Raw genomic sequence first — 18,464 nt, 5'->3', positions numbered from 1 at the left:
TTTATAAACAATTATACAATAGTTATTACCTTAACTAACACAATTAAATATGTCATATATTACGAATATACAGACAATCTAATAATGCAATAAACGTTGAGATCTCGTAAGTTCCACTTAACAGCGTGTGGTTCCTTTATTTGTTGGTTACGAGTTACGACTGGACTTGTAACCTAAATTAGAATCTGGGAATCACAATCTGAGCTTATTAGGTGCTATAAATTCTACTTTTACACACATACCCGTATGTGCAAACTTTGTGCATAATATTATATGAAGCTGTTACATTTATTTTCGTTACAAATTCATAATGTATTTCGTAATTATATTCTGAAGGCATCAATTGTGTATAAAAGAATAATGTTTATTTTGTGTAATTATGTATCAATAAATCACGACTAACTTTGAGATTTATTACATTAATTGTTAGAAAGATAATGTTTTGATTAACATAACAATTTTATTACATTAATTGTTAGAAAAATAATGTTTTGTTTAATAAAAAAAATTATAAACAAAAACGGCGCATACTAAAACTTGTGCAACTTAAAAAGTTAGTATATGTTTATCAAGTAGTATGAGCCGAAAATCAAAACTTTATATACAACAATAATAAAATATTATTATTATTATTTATTTATTTGGTATGATACCGCAATACGATTTTGGTTTTAAAATCTAGTTTCATTAGAGCACATTTTTTAATTGGCCTCAATTGTGTGATATCCAATCTAAAGGAATAATTATTATATGATTATAATCGGGATCATTTATCCTAATATTATATTGTAAATTATATTATTTTAACAAATATTAACTCAACATTCCGTCCGATGTTAATATTAATTCAATAAGATAACTTTATGACAGCTATGATATCCAGTATCATAGCTGTTGACAGTTGCTATCCGACTCGAAGGACCAATGTGACATTAATCCATTTCTATCATTCATATTTTTCCTCATTCATTACTTGTTTCATATTCTATTATATGAGTTGATTTGATGCTATAATCTAATATAATCTAATGCTGCTTACTTGTGTATACATATATTGAAAGTTATATTTTGTTATATGTACTCGTATATAATAAAATTGTGTCTATATTATATTTCAATATATAATATATTATGTATATTTTTACTGTTATATATTATGTATATTTTCACCCAGATAGAAGTCGGGAGTAGTCACTGTTGTTAGACATACTGTAATCATTTATTCATAGATGATAGTTTTGTTTTGATTATGTATAGATACAAGTGTTGATTATAACATTAGATATTTATAAACAGAGGTATGAGTATATGCATAACTAGGCAATAAGTATAGAGTATCACGGCCGACGACTGCCTGAGAAACAATACCTAATTATTATTCTGAATAATCTAGCAAAACATTACCTTGTAAATATATACTTGTGTAATGGTGCCATAAATTATTATTAAACATGATTTATACAAAATTCCTTAGTACCAAGTAGGCGCCCATTGTATGGATGTTAAAGACATAGACAATATTATTTAATTTTTATATATGGTATCATTGTAACTGGCATACTACATTTTCTTCCACTAAACCGGCATGCGGCATGGCAGTAGGACGTCTTTTATTATTTTATGTAAAATACCAGTTGCTAGCTAATATTGGGTGGTAATCTGCCCCTTAATTTTTTTTTAAACCCTTAATAATACTGAGGTACACTTCATACATACGGATGAATGTGGAAGCAGTTGTATTAAAATATTACACTGAAATTACAGTATGGAACACACGTTAGTCTTTCGGAACAGAGACGCATGAAGAGCATGGTACCCACGGGCATTATATTGCACATCTAATATACATGTGTAATGCTGGATTATCTAAAAAATTACAAAACTTTGGAAAATCCACTCTAAAGTTTTGGCTTTAAAGTCTAAGTCCACTATGTGTGGTTATAATGACATGATGGATACTGTTCACGTAAATTTGACATTAATATAAGTATAACGATGTTACCAGGTACTATTCCTAAGAATATCCTTCAATTCTTGTCCCTACGGGTTTAGGTAGCGAACTTTGAAAAGGCAAGCACAATACATCTATGCAGGTCGTAGTGTGATACCTAGTATAACATGCTTTTTTTCCTATTAAAAAGTGACATGTAAACGAGTAAAAATTGTTATTCAGGTCATTTTATTACATACATTATTCTTGTGACCTTGAAATACCTACACGCGTGTTTTAACTAACACTTTAAAGAGCCATTTAAAAACTAATTAACTTGCTGTTCTCCACTGTAAATGACTACCATAGGTAATTTAAAGTTACGTCAAGAACGCCGCGGAGTACTGTTCTTGAATAGGCTGTTAGTTACAATATTGTTCTTTCTAATTTTTAAAGAATTCAAGTCATTATAGTAACATTTTTAGTTCGTTTTCATTTTCTTCGGCTTAGCTTTATAAATCTGTCTATAGTCAGTATATTCACAATATTGTATACAATACTTGTATTTGTTTCGTTGTACGAAAGTGCAAGTTTGTAAGTAACAAACCTTTAGGAATGGTTTATAGTTTGTAAAATTCTGAATGCCAAATGTGATGTGTCAGTAAATTTGGTTCTACTGAATCATTTGCAAGTGAGAGATTTTATGTATAGTTGACGGTACAAGTGCCTCTCCTTCATCTGTTACTGTCACAAGGAACCCCATTATGCCGGTAATGTACTCGTACTTTCAATGTAAAGGGCGAAATGTAAAATTAAATTTGATAATACAAGAGATATAACTGTTTAATCGTCAGACGTTTGCGTTTGAGTTGAGGTTTTTTTTTTGAAATTCACTTAATTCTGAAATAGTTCCATTTCATTGAATGTTAACTATTCCAGACGCTAAAAATAAATTTGATTTTAAGTATTGCTTTACTTAAAAAATAACTTTAAAAAAGGACTTGTGTAGGGTGACCACGAATATTGTTAAAAGAAAACCACTTTTCGATAAGTTATTAATGTAATAATAAAAAGCGTTCCATACATTTTTCGATTAAAAAAAATCAGTTTAATGTTGCTCTAAAAAATTGCCACTTTAAATAGAAAAACAGATTTAAACCTTACTTTATATGCAAAAAGCGCCATCTAGTGTCTGCCGAGTGAATATATAGTTTATAAACATAATATGAAGAAAAGCCTCAAGTACAGATATCGGTTTGTTAGTTTATTTGCGCGTCCATTAGGATGAAGTTTTTACAGTTAGAACCCGGGTTGCCAGGTAGGGCTTATCCTGGAAGAAAAAGGTTGTTTTCTAAATAGCACCTCTTAAAATGTGTAGTGTGTTTGATATTTAATTACAACTGACCAGTAATGAGTATGTTTACTGATTGATTTCTATAAGCACGTTTTGCGTATTACGTAATCACAAACAAATATAGACTAATTGATTTTATTAATAAACCATTTTTTGTTCTTTATAATGTTAGACAAAATATAACGCCCACATTTTTCTGTGCATATCGTGAGAGAATTTAAACATTTTATATTTTTTTAAATAAAGCTTGTTCATAAGAGTACCAAATATGTTCTAAACTGTGTTTGGATACCTATTACACTGTCTAGTCTTTAATGTATATGTGTAGTTTACACCACAGTGTAAACTATACATTTGGTGTACTCAACTATCTTCCAATATCCCAAAGGTTGCTCTGAACTCCCAAGGATTGGCTAGTAGAGAATCCTAATGTCGTATTTTCTACAAAATTTCATTATCGATTAAATATACCTATTTTAGAATAAACATAACATCTAAAAAGTCCTAAATAAATGCAGTGAGTCCTCAAATTCTTTGCATAAAAGATGGGTACAATAATTATGCAAAATGAATGTTTAGAGTAAAATGCACTTAATGCTCCGCGAAAAGATACATTTAAAGTCATTTAAGGGGCTCTCAGTCGGTTGTTTGTGTTATATTATAAACAGAACAGGTCCTGGGAGGCAAATAATTGAATAGTCCCCCTTCTCCCAAAGAGACTTCACAATTTTATAAGGGAGAAGTAATTGCCTAAGTTGGTTAGATTACGAGGATTCGTTATTTATTAATAAAGATAATTGAGATGAAATTTCGATCTTTCTTCTGAATGTACTCATATTTCCTTGTTAATTACAAGGATCGTTGTCTCTATCTAACACGACGACAGAAAGATGTTCTATCGTCGTGTTAGATAGAGACGATAACATTTAGATATTGTTATCGTGAAATAGCTTAGTTTCCTTTTAATTATATACAATATAATATTTTAAATTAATCATTACGTAAGCGTAATGGGTAATTCATACATTGTAGTCATAAATAAAATCGTATAGAGCTACTACTGAATATATTTGATACGTCGCTCTCAAGGGAGTTTTTAACGTTTTTCCTCCAAGAATGAAATATCTTTCTACTGTAGTACATATAAAACCAGGTTAACATACAATTCGTCGAGTAGCTTTAGCTTGTGGGCAAAGACGAATAAATTGAAAAATAGAATGTTTAAGTATTTAAAGACCTCTATTACATTATAGTTTAAAAAATTAATGTCGATGTAGACATAGTTAGTTGCATTATAGATTTTATTTAAATCTATGACCATCATAGCGAATAAATAAAATATTAAAAAAAACATTAGTACATCATTTCGACACCATATAAATACAGTACATAAGAATAACACATCTTTATCAATAATAAGCTTTTATGTGGTATTTATAATTATTTTAAACAATATATTTTAATGTATAGTTTAGATATCTACAATATCGATCAGAATTTACGGCACACTGACAGTTCATACCGATACAAAATAAGTCACTGATTCGATCGATATTTACTAATATCGATCGAATGGACAGTCCTACTGGACTGTCAATATATTGTAGATTCCGATCTATATCGTCGATATACATACATATAACTAATTTTAAACTAATCAATACACATTCAATAGACAAACGAAATGTGTAAACATACCAGTAATGAGCTGCCTTCGTCCCGTTCGGAACATTTCCTCAGTAATTATACGGTAGGTAAATTGTTTCCTTCTTATTATGGTACAAATAACTTCCCCTCCCCCCGGCCGCCGCTTTCCCCTTCGTCCCCCTCGCGCCTCAGTCAAGAGGTTATGTAAATTGTTTAACGAACGGTGCCGTTACGGGGCCCGATGGCGCACTTAAGGCATTAACATTTTAAAACGTTATTTGCGCTAAGTACACAATTACTTCTGCATTTAAACTGATTACCCTCCGTGTTTAAGAGAGGATTCACTTTAAATATTCTAATTAGTAGTTACCTTGGTCTTTTACGGTAGCACTTTGAATAGACGTAGTTAGTATTGTATCTAGAGATTCGCTCGTGCTCCCGTATGCTGTACGCGACTTAGTAATCTGTAATACTTTTTGCGTGGACGCGCAACTGTCACGATTCTGATGAATATGCTCTGAAATCTATGAAAGTATTCTACTACTATGTATAAACAACTGCTAAGTTCTCTATATGGGTATTCATACGAGTGGGTACATCACTACTAGTGAATTAAATAGGCTAATAAATAAGTAGGCGCCGTGGATGACTCTTGTTTATTTATTACATATTCTAAATAATATTATTATATATATAAAGAATGAGATATATAATGCATTATATTATGTATCGCAAAGTAATGGGTACCGTAAGCATTCTGTGATGTTTATGATGGTGCTCATATATCATAGCGATCATTTTTAGTCTGTAACAAATACCACAAAGCTGTGACCAGCGAACGTGGTTAACTATAAAAGAAGTAGAATACTGTTTAACATATAGAAAAAAATACATGGTAGCGCAACTGCAAATCGATGCACAGAACAACATTCCAATACATATACGCGTATCTACTATATATAAGAAACATTCTCGCGAAGTAATACTAAAATATATGGCTTCAGTAGATATTCACAAAAAAATCACAAATAGAGTTACATGGTTCCCAATACAAAAACTAATGTTTTGCTTTTCTCTCTGGAAAATGAACTAGACGTTCCTACAACAATTGTTAACGCCAAAAGATATTTTATTGTGAAAAACACGTTTGTAGGACAGTAGTCGTCATACGCACCAGCGTACTTAATTTGTTGTTCAATCCCCGTAGGCACTGGAGCCGGCGCTCCAGCCATTTTCACGTGTGTTGATCTCTCAAATTTAAACATTCATTCTGTACAAAGCAAAGCGGTGGAAATTAGGGTACACGCGCTTTGCACAGCGAGTTTTTCACCAGATCCCGTCTCGTTTTCTCGCGCCATTTTCATGCTAATCTCCGTGCGAGCGTGCTGATTTTGCGGGCATGAAATATTTGTAACAGACGGCCCGGCTTGCTACCTTTTCAATTTCGCCTCGCTCCACCCCCTCCGGGGTTTGAGAACGCCGAATGTTGAATTTTACGCGTTACATTCTACATTGCATTGTGTTTCCTTTGAGCGTTCGGTTTTTGCACACAAAAATATTTTCTTATTTACCTTGGTAACATCGCGACTTATATTTCTTGGTAGCGGCATCTTTACAGTTTTAAGGTTTCAAATTGGAATTGGTATGCATAGAGGCAAAACTGTTTTATGGCCGGTGTCATGGTGAGTCGTAAATTCGCACTCCGCCGCTAAGCTCAGGATCAGCTAGTACATATTTCAAAGATCATATGTGAGGATTTGTGACGCGTGAGAACTCACTGCACTCGTGTACTACTGTATCCGATGCAAATATTTGATAACTGACATGATACCTACAGCTACGTGTTAGCTATATGAACACGTTGATGTTGGCGCTGTGAGTTTAAATGTGACACTTCCGAGAGGGAAACGAGTTCCCGCGCTTTTCCGACATTGTTTTGAAATTAATATTGCGTTCCATTGTCATTGTATACGGATATATATGTTTGGTTATACGAATATCTGGTATTATATATTCATATGAATTCATCATCAACTACCGTAATACAAATACAAGGAGTAAATGTAACATATCATATGATTATTTAAACATCTTTTAACAAAAAGTAGTAAAAATAATTATGATGATTTATGATGGTTATAGCTTTAGAACTTATGCCTGTACGCGGTCCAAGTTTTACGCACAAAAAATGATCCCAAAATTATGTATGCTAATCATTTGTCTATGTTATTAAACTCATAAACCTGTTTATCAAAATTTATTGAAATTTTCTCTTCGAATTATTATAAAGTCTGTACATAATTTAAACTATTACACTGTGTCTCCAATTCGAAATAGAAAAGTTGATTACCCAAACCAAATGTTGCTTATATTTAATTTGTTTGTTCACAGAACGCAAGCTTTTCGTGGGCATGCTGAACAAGAAGCTGTCGGAGAACGACGTGCGGGGTTTATTTGCTGGACACGGAGCCATCGAGGAGTGTACGGTGCTGAGAGATGCGCAGGGTCAAAGTAAAGGCTGTGCCTTTGTCACATTCGTATCTAAGCAGGCGGCGATCGCTGCCATCAAGGTAATTGGATTTTGTGACTGGACTATCGTTGTAAAGAATATACCTGAAATATGCAGTATGAAAGCATTCACTTAAATGTAAGCACAATTTAAGTAAGTTGACATATCGCTTATAGTTACATTCGTAATTCTTGTAGCATTTTTAAAGTATCATATCATCTATTTATTTTTATTTCTTGTAATAAATATATAATATTAATTTATCGTAACTTATAAATCGAATAACACGACTGACACGCTGACTCTAAAAGAGCAAGCAGTTTTTTCAAGGTAAATATTTTTGGACGCGTATCATCATCAAAATCATACAATTCTTATAAAAATAATGGTTAGTATCAAAGTGGATAATATATAATAATATACAAACGTAGGCAGTGTGTAATACTCAAAATATGAAGTCATTAAACATTTTAACTTTAATAAAAATAGTGACTACTCCTATTTTTACGTCAGCTCCTGTTGAGGCTACGGTTACCCTGTCAAAAATGAATTATAAAATAATGGGAATGTAAACATGTACTATACGTTAGCGCCTGTATACATGGTCTTCTGATGCTAATAAGTTTATTATAAATATCAAATCAGTGCAAAGTAAAATATCAAGAAACCAACGTGTCTTTTCCTATTGGTAAAATACATGTATGTTACATGCTAGGTGGGGTAAATACAACCCCAACACGATATGACTAAAAATAGAAGTTTAAATCAGTCTGCTATTTGGCAGTTTGTGTTCACGCAAAGTCTTAAAAATGTAAAATTTAACAACATTTATTTTAAAAAGCAGCACGCAAGTTTTGTCCTTCTTCTTCGTAACGAGTCAGCTTTCGGTAGAATAAAGAAAATATGACTATTCAAATATACTTATATTAAGTTTATTTGAATAAAGATTATTTCAATTTCCATAAATTTTCTTATACCTTAGTACAATAGCATCGCTTTTCAATTTCCAGGCATTGCACCACAGTCAAACGATGGAGGGTTGTTCAGCGCCACTAGTTGTTAAGTTTGCTGATACACAAAAGGAGAAGGAACAAAAGAAGCTGCAGGCGATCCAAGCGAGCTTATGGAGCTTATCGGCGCCTGTGGCACCCACAACATATCTCGCTTCGGAAGCGGCACTGTCCCCAACGCAGTTGCAACTGTTGCAGCAAATCCAAGCAGTTGGCTTGCAGCAACAGTTGATGCAAGGACAAGGATCAACTTTATTGCAAGGTATTAAAATTCGTTATGTATATTTCTTTTATAGATGATAACTATATGCTCCACCTGTCTGCACACGATATACACTAACTGGACACTGTGGAGGATGATCACCAGGAATTAATCGCGATATTTTTTGGGGTCACTAATCCTGATTACTGACGATCCCCTTTTAACCCTCTCTGTATATTGTTAGATTTAATTTAGAGTCTAGAATTAATTTAGATGTAATAAACCAAACTGGTTGTTTTATTGTAAATGGACTAACGTTAACACTCTCTTAATTTTTCATTAACATTAACCAAAGCTGATCAGTTGGTTATATTACATCTCCAAGTTCTTGGTGTATATTACATAGACTTTCATTGTTTTGGTGGAAGTACATTTATATGAGTATAACGATTCATTGCCTGTCTACCAGCCAGAGATCTGCAGCATAATTTTGTACATAACGAACTTTAAAATATACTCGTTTGAAATAGATTGCTGCGGTTATATAAGAATCATCCAACAATTGAAATTATAATGCTAGTTCTAATTAAAAATTCCTAACTGAGACTCTTGTACATCAAAAACACAAAAACTATCAATGTTAATCTGTTTTAAACGAGATTTATCATCAAAGTAGCAAGACCCTAGTCAGAAAAGATAGTATATTTAATTTCGCATAGTTTTAGATAGTTATCGCATTTCAATCGTAGTTTTCATAAAATTATCAAGTACCTACTAGTAGCAGTGGATGCGGAGCGTACGTACATACATAATGATTCGTGTCAATACATTTATGAGTAGCTAACTAGTTGGTCGTGGTTGGCAAATTGACTCACTGTTTGTTTTAATGATTCACAAGCCTTGAGTTAAGTAGGTATTAGGGGCAGCAATATTATCCTTCAATATTGTGTAACACTAAATTTATATTAGACAGTAGATATCCAAAGTTTATATTTATACAAGTATAAATTGTCAAACTAATATCTTTGCGTTTGGTTTTAGTCCGTTGCATTATATTTTTTAAGTCTCATGCCCTAGTGATTTACTACTTCGAGTTGTTTGCGCAAATAGCCAAATAGTTGTATTAAAAATATAGTTTTACAAAAATTGTATGTGGAACGTCAGACGTAGAACATTGGTTTTTTTTTTTATTTTATTCTGGAAAGTTCCGAGGCGTCATCATTAAATCCATCCACAAAATTGAAGATTAAAGATCAAAAAATCGTGAGTTTGAATCTGATCTACACAATGAAACTATGTGTCAATTACCATTTTTGACCAAATATCCGAAACACACCGATTGGCTCCTGGCTCCACCTGCCTGCCTTCAAATATATTCATACTATACAGCTCACAACGAAATGTGAGCATGTCAAGTGTTGCGTTCACTACGAAGACGACAGTTAACAATTCCACTGAGATGACAGTAGTGAAGTTATATTTACTTATTTCTTTGCATTTTATATCTTTGCCTAACAGTAAAACTATGCCTGCTCTTTTTTCTTTTGAATAATATATTTTAATTTGGCTTTTTTGCTTTTTTCTGTTTCATAAAACGCTTTTTCGTTCGTCATAGGTGTTAACTATCCAGAAATCGGTTTCCCTGGCGCAGGCCTGAGTGGGGGTGCTGTAAGCGGGGTCGCGGCCGTCAGCGGGGTGGGCGGGATCGGTGGGGGGGCGGCAGATCAACTCGGCGGGATGCTGGCACCGGTGTCGGTGCAGAACTTAGCAGCTCTGGCCGCGATGGCGCCGTCTCCTGTGGTGACGCAAGCGGCTGCTATGGCGCCCGCAGCGGCACCACAGCCTGCCGCGCCACAACTGTGTAAGTAGCCCTAGTTCAATATGGTATGGAGTCACCCTTACCTAGAGTTATCAGTGCCATGTTATACTGGTCTAAATTAGCACCCAATCAGAAGAGATTAACTTAAAAATCGAAGAATAATATGATACACTTGACGCCCTTATATATGATGACTTATAGATAGATAAATCTATAAATCATTTATAGCATTAGATACTTTGAAATTAACCTGTTGACAGATCTGTCCTATAGAATCGCAAAACAGTTTCAGTTTCAAACCAAACTTGTTAGAAACTTCAATTGGTTTTATTATTACCAATCTAATTTCAAATCTTATATCCAACTCGAATGCAGAGTATAAGATTCGCGCGTTTTGGCAATCACTTCGAATCTGTATCGCGTAATGGCGATTTCTTACAATACAATGTAGCATTCTGCAGCAAGCTGCTAATAACTACTTGATGCCCCAACTGGAACTATGTATGTAATATATGTTTAGTTAGAATGAAGCGTTCAACCGCGATATTTAATTTGAGCTGCAACTGAACTTCCGATAAGCAACTAAGTGCTATATAATCGCAGATGATAAAAGCGTCCTGTTTGCTACGATCCTTAGATCAAATATTGTAAATATTTGATCTAAGGATATTTGAGAGCACAAATAACATGAATTTACTATTTAATAGAAAGAGTAATTAGATACATACATCCATTTGTAACCGTCTCATAGCTAATAAGGGCTATTTGCCCTATTACAACTATCAGTGCTGAATTATTCGGGAAAACGGAATTGTTATCCGTACGTCACGCTAGCCATCCCTCGAATCGGAACTGCCTCATTAGCAAAGATTCTTTAATAGAAGAACGTAAGGTCCGGCACTACGAGAATGAAAATGGCGACGATAATTGTCATTTCTTTTTCTCTATTGCCGAACGTGTTCCTTCCTGCCTTAAATTCGTCCTGTAAGACAATTAAGGCAAATAAATTCTGCACTAATTGCACGAACTGTCCAAATCCGTAATTGGTGTGGTGACACTATCTAAGTACCATAGTTTAGGCCATGAAAAATTGTCACGATCTATTTTGTCCGCAAACTTTCCTATTTCAGGTTGGAATTTATATAGAGAACAGTTAATATAAAAGAGAATTAATTAACGATGAACATTTTTCACACTTCAGGTCTTCTCGGGAAGACTAACATAACAGGTAAAAACGCAAACGTATCGAAACTGTGTGCTATTTACATGGAATGACTTATCTTTGGCTTCATAGAGTTGTGTAGTGAATGAGAAAGACTGTTATAATTTTACTTCAATAGATAACTACATCTATTGAATCTATTTTAGTTGGTATATCTAATAGCAATACAATCCCTGCCTAAAAAATGTTGATAATAATATTCTATTTTCCGAAATTTACGTTGTACTTATCTGCAGTAAGATTAATTTGAATAAAACTTATGTCATCATGACATGAGCATTTCTAACACAATATTGCTATCTCTATTAATAGTTTTTCGAAGAGTGGTGATTTTATACCACATTATCAATAATTATTACTTATTAATTTAAAATCATGCTAGAAAAGAAATGTTTTAATCTAAATTACAAACAAATACAAATTTAAAAATAAATACATACTTAATGATTTTGTTTTGACCTTACAGACACAAATTTTTAAAATATTTTATTCTATTGCTCTGTATTAGCTGATATAACCGGCGGGGATATATTTTTTTTACTAAAGTCTTATCTCGTTTACTACAAGGATCTAGGTTTCGCTTGGTACAATTTCTATGTTGGCGTTAAATAGGTAGTATTTTATTGCCTGGCGTTGCTTGATTGTGTAATAGACGTTCTAGTGTCTAATAATCGAAAGCGGTAAGGAGATGCCGTTTGTGTTATCACGATGACAATCTTGTTTTAATATATTATTTGTCTTTTAAAACTCATGTTCGGTCTTAATTCGTTGAATACCTACATTGTTGTTCGGATTGTGGGTGCTTATTTCTTTTTTATTACCTCTCACCTTTTGTTGACAGTTTTTTTTTTATGTATGTGGTGTGTCGGAAAGTGATACTTGCCTATTGAAGAGACATAACAGTTTTACATATATGTTCACGTTATCAGTTATATGAAAATAGTTTTCGAACTTTTCGAGCTACACGTCAGGTATGTAAGAATCAAAAATTATTTTCATAGTTGATGATTAAGTGAATATTTCCTGGAGAAAGTTGATACGGTTGACAAATTTTGTCAACTGTATCAAAAAAACAAATAATGTGGAGAAAAATATAAAATAAAAATTTAATTAGTTTCTTAATAACGTTTTTAAAATTTTTTTTTTTATTCAAGACCTTAACATGCTTTTTCTCGTCCAGGGGTCGGTATTTCCATGTGATATGGTTACTTGTTATAATGATTTTAATGTCATTTCTTGTTTATAATCAAATATCTAACACTATTCTGACACACCGCTGTATTTAACTTGATTGATCGAATGTCTTGTGAACGGAAAATTAAAACAATTATTGCTTTTTTTTAATGATCGTTACGGTCAGCAACACAAGTTACTTTTAATTATAACTAGCTTCTTTTGCTGCGGACTGTAATTTCTCTTGATAATTGTAAATGTTGGAATTCGTAATGAGTTGTGCATTATCATTTGTGTCAGGGTTGTTCATGATTTATGTATTGATATATCTTTTATATATAGTGTGTGAAATGGAAGGCAGTATAATTTGTTTGACACTTAGTATCTATATATAATACATGAACTACCCATACAAAATAACTTTTGTAAAATATTGAGATATATTCACGTTTCGTGTACATTAACATTCGTTGTGTTCTTGCATGAAGTGCTAAAACTAAACGATGGTTGTCTTGATGATATAATAATTATATCGTGTTTGTTTATTGGAAACTTTTTAAACATAATGTATATATTAATTAGAAAATAATTTGTTATATATGTAAATATATTCAGAAATATATGTTACTGAAAACCCCTTAGATATATTGATAAATCAGTGTGTTGATAAATTTGAGAATTTTATAAACAGGAAACAACTTTTCAATTTTTTACTGTAGCTATTACACGCTGTTGATCGATAATTGTATAACAATTTCTTGTATTGTTTAGTAAAAAGTTTTATAATACCCTTGCAATATAAACTGGGCAGTTAAAAACCTGCATTAGGTAAATCGTAATAAGATTCCTTCCATAGCCACTTGCTGTTTACTACTTTGTCATAATGACAACTAAATTGTAGGTATATAAAGTAGTACCTATACATACCAGTACAGTACAGTCAGTTCTAATTATAATATATAAATTTTAAGGGAAAACCAAACTACTTTGAAGTAGTGATATATTTAGATATTAATCAATTTGACGTCATACCTACGCATTTACAATGATGATGCTTAAAAAAATAAAGATACACTTATTACTCCACTATCAGTCACACACTATTCTGTGGGTGACCGAAACTAGGCTTCATAAGGTCAGTTAGAAACGGATTTTTTAGCCGAAGGTATCTTTCATGCCCTCCACAATGAAGAATTTGGTATAGATAATATTTTTAAAAATTAGTTTTTAGCACTCACTGAGTTTTTAGGCCATTCTCTCGATTTATATTTGCATTCTAAATATGACAGTAAAATAAAAAAATATCGATTCAAAAGTGATACTTGTATAAAGAATATATTTGTAAGATATTGTAACTATCTATTTTTGAGCTAAGTATTCCAACTCCACAAGTCATGTATCACGTAAAACGTTTGCACGAATGATACTATAAAGCACAATATATACTACAGGGTCAGCAGCAGAACCGCTGGGCTCAGCTTACGCGGCTCAGTTCGGCACGTTTGCGGCGGCGCCGCTCGGGTCCGTTCTGGGTTCCGCGGCGGCTGCAGCAGCTGGGAAGCAGGTCGAGGGTATGTACTCCCACTATTTACTAAACGTCCCCACAAAAATAGATCTGCAAGTTGGTCTTTTGATTGCCAAACTTGCGTGCTGAAGAAGCAGATAGGATTGCCTTAGAAGACTGAAAAGTCTTCTTCTCAACTAGTGGACAGCAGTTGGTACTGGCTCGGTTTATCTCAAACACAATTTTACTGTATTAGTTATTTATTAATAGGTAAGTATTCGTTTTAGCAACCTTCGTTCGAATATTTCTACTTTCTTACTGAATTTAACGGGCGCACTCAAACAACTACGTGTCGATTCTCTTAGCGTCTCTCTGCGAGCACGAAATGTCACTGTTAGTTCACTAACATTTGGCGCCAACACATGTTGTTTCACAAAAACTGTGCTGTGCTGTGCCTATACAGGATTAATGTTAAGTGTGTATTTTCAGGTCCGGAAGGCGGGAACCTGTTCATATACCACCTGCCGCAAGAGTTCACGGACCAGGACCTGGCGTCCACGTTCATTCCTTTCGGACACGTGATATCGGCCAAAGTGTTCATTGACAAACAGACGAACCTCTCCAAGTGTTTCGGTTTCGTCTCGTACGACAACGCACCCTCGGCTCAAGCTGCCATACAAGCCATGAACGGCTTCCAAATAGGTACAAAGAGACTCAAAGTTCAATTGAAACGTTCTAAAGAACTATCGAGACCGTACTAGAATATTCCAGAACGCGTTCCTAGTGAATTTTTCAAAAAACGAATACACAATGAAGTTGAAAAAAACAATTGCAAAAAAGGTTGTAAGATTCCGAACGTTTGTTGTGATGTATCCGGTGCACCTGAACTGAATAATAATAGGTCATAAGGTTCCTTCGAAAACGGGAGTCCATGTGCACAGTTGTTAACTAATAAGGTTAAGGTTTGTGTCAAAGGATTTATCGTTTCCAAAGTATTCCCCAAATTGTTTATTATTATATTATTGAAATAATTATTTTATAAGTTTTAGTCACACTAAGCATAAGTTGAATTCGTTTCGTAACCGATACATTCATGTTTGTGGACGCCAAAGAACAGATAGTATTTTTAGCTTGTTTTTGTTTGTGGCAAACGATACGTTGCGTTTTTTTAATACAAATGAGTATTTACAGTATATTTTGTCATTCAAACTCAAGATTAGGTACAAAACGAGAGTGCCGCGTACCACGCAAGTATTACGGTAATTTCGTTCACTTATACCTAGTTGTTTTAACAACATTATTTTGTTATTATTTTGTGTTACCACTTTATTAGTTTACGTTTATATAATAAACCTGAATGTGGCCATTGTCTTTTACGCGGATATTGGTGTCCAAATTCCTATTGATGGAATTAAATTAAACAAAATTAATTTAACTTAAAAAATAAAAGTCGACCTCTTTATTCCTATAATCAAGGATATAATAAGGTTTTATATGTCATACAGTTTAATTAATTTCGTATAGTTTAAAGGTGGCACTGATTTCTTTTCGTTTAAAAATATAAGATGTTAGAAATAATGAATTGATCTCAAAGTGATCAGTGTATTTATTGTTTAACTTATTGTTGTCAATAGTGTACTTAATCTTTGAATAATTCCTTTGTTTGGCTCGTGAGCCATTGGAAGGGAATGTGGATATCTCAAACGCAGTAAAGATTATATTTATAACCACCTCATAAGTAAAAAGTTATTCAGACAAGACCTAATAAGGCTTGTCTTAATAGCGTTTCAATTGTGATGGTTATCTAAGCTCTAAATTCACCCTCAGTTTTTATGTTCAACATATTAACAACAACATTTAGTCGCATCAAGAAGTTTGACGTTGCGTATATAACTCTATGTTTATAATTCCTTAGTCTCAAACCGCAAATTTGAAACAAATAAAAAAGTTCATAGACGCAAATCCAAAAGTAGTGATTACTTGCTTATACTAGTCACAAGATCTATGGTTGCGATATCCATATACTCTTTCAAAATATTTATAGTGCTTGTTTGTGTATAACTTATATTTAATGTACCACAATGAATTACATCTTTCAATTTATTGTAACACATCGAACACTGGCCCTTTAGTCAAAATTTTTGTTAGTTTTAAGTATTTAATGATAGACTATATTTACTATTTTCATAAGGTTCGGATTTCATTAATTGAACACTTAATTAAAAATAAAATTATTATATTTTTATTGTGTATCGTTCGTAAATATTTTTCATATATTCACTGGCACATTTTATTGTTTCATTACGGTAGGTATTTACGTGTAGTTCATTATGTCATGGGGTTTTATTGTTATAAAAAAATATTACAAATACCTAATGTTCATACCACTATCATAATACACGATTCACATCGATAAAAACTACAAGCACTTTAATTATATAGCTCTATTGAAATGCATTCTTAAGTATTACTTACCTACCTGTAACATTTTTCTGTTAAAATTAATGACTTGCATAAATATTATGTTTATTACAAGACCTGAACGGAAGCTCAAAAAGCTGTGAAAATTTATTAAAACTTAACCATATCATACATAGATATGCCTACCTATTTTGTGTTGTTTTTATGTCTTTAATTTAACAATGTGCCAATGCGATTCTGTTATAAAAAAATTACCTATATGTACGACCAATATGAACTAAAATTTTTGTATTCCCCGTTTTAAGTAGTTCGTATACAGTCGATTAATCGTCAGGTTACCCGAATGATCCTCATCTCCAAAGAATGTGGAGCATAACAGCTAAATGCGCCAATCCGAGTCAAACACAACTTTAGTCTCATTCAAACCACCTAACCATTAACCGAATGTATATGCGCAGCCTTAATCAATGTTTACCTTTTTTCGTATAAAGAACTGATGTAGGTAGACAACCGTTATTGTATTAATTTAATTTAGTTGAGTATTACTTACATTATATTTAAACATATATTTATCAAAATGGGTTTATTGTTTAGTTTAATTTAGTCATTTTGCGATGTCTGATGAAAGACAATATCTAGACTGAATAAGTTTCCTTGTAAGTGTTACAGCTGTACAGATTTCAGTAAATTAGTCTCGTGGTGACACTGTGTTTAAGGTCAGCATCTTGTAAAAAATGGTCTGTTAGAAATTTCCAACGCCTACCACAAATCACTAACATGTGAAAAATTATACTAGACCCCCAACTTGTGCGATTCTATTAGATTCTAAGTCTTGTAAAAGTAATATGCGTACAGGCAGATTTTCTACCAGGCTTTCTAACAGAATTCCGTATATTGTATGAAATTTTCTAACAATAGACGGCTGACTTTGCGGTGTTCTACGGGCACAGCTTCTTTATCTTATCATTCTTTGTTGTAAGGTATAAATATAAAGGGTTGTTTGTTAAAATATTTGACATTGGGAATACCCATTATCTCGGGATGAGATAGACGTAATCCTGGACACGACCATTCGACTAGCCTGTTTTATAAGGTGTGATCTAGTTAAATGTCAAAACTTGAATTAAGGCAATTTTTTACCTACATTTTCTAGGTATCTTAGAGAATTGAGACATCACCGTTGTTGTTGTGTCTGTCCCACGTCCACGGTGGTTATGGAAATATATTTTTTCTAGGACGCAATGTAAATATTGTTGTTGTCGACCACTTTAAATTATCAGTGAAAACTATGGAAAAAGTTAAGGCTGTACCATAGACTGCTGCATGTCATTATAGAATTCCTTTAGATATCATTTGCCTTATAAATAATGGTCATGGTAATTTTAAAAAGAGTTATATTTTAAAATCAATAACGCATTATTGATATTTAAAATTGAACTTTATTGTAAAGGAACATATATAATTTGTAATTTCTCTTTAGCCCAAAGAAATTTTCTGATATATGATGAGATATGGATGTCCCATTACCACCGAGCAAGTAATCACTAAAGTATGGTCATAAAATTTTTTGTAGAACTTTTGAAAAATTTCTGTAATCATGAAAGGTAATTAATTTATAAACTTATTATTTCTTAATAAACGTCGTAATGTTTTTTTTTGTAGGGAATTAAACA

General features: G+C 32.8%; 1 protein-coding gene across 8 annotated transcripts in view; it reads left to right on the top strand.

The window, feature by feature from the left end:
• LOC131849410 (CUGBP Elav-like family member 2) overlaps positions 1-15,524 on the top strand; it is a 409,465-nt gene extending 393,941 nt beyond the window's left edge. For 7 of the 8 annotated variants that reach the window (XM_059199486.1, XM_059199487.1, XM_059199484.1 and 4 more), the window contains 6 exons: positions 7,323-7,501; positions 8,451-8,712; positions 10,268-10,513; positions 11,673-11,699; positions 14,318-14,437; positions 14,860-15,524. In XM_059199486.1, the coding sequence (XP_059055469.1) occupies positions 7,323-7,501; positions 8,451-8,712; positions 10,268-10,513; positions 11,673-11,699; positions 14,318-14,437; positions 14,860-15,131 (1,106 nt within the window). In that variant the 3' untranslated portion in view covers positions 15,132-15,524. The remainder of the gene's footprint in view (positions 1-7,322; positions 7,502-8,450; positions 8,713-10,267; positions 10,514-11,672; positions 11,700-14,317; positions 14,438-14,859) is intronic. The other variant, XM_059199483.1, reaches the window with a different exon arrangement.
• Positions 15,525-18,464: the final 2,940 nt, after the last annotated feature.

The sequence above is a fragment of the Achroia grisella genome, unplaced genomic scaffold (genome assembly GCF_030625045.1).
Source record: "Achroia grisella isolate CSIRO2021 unplaced genomic scaffold, CSIRO_AGI_Agris_v1 utg642, whole genome shotgun sequence".
Taxonomy (NCBI): Eukaryota; Metazoa; Arthropoda; class Insecta; order Lepidoptera; family Pyralidae; genus Achroia; species Achroia grisella.
This window is presented reverse-complemented; position numbering and strand designations above follow the sequence as displayed.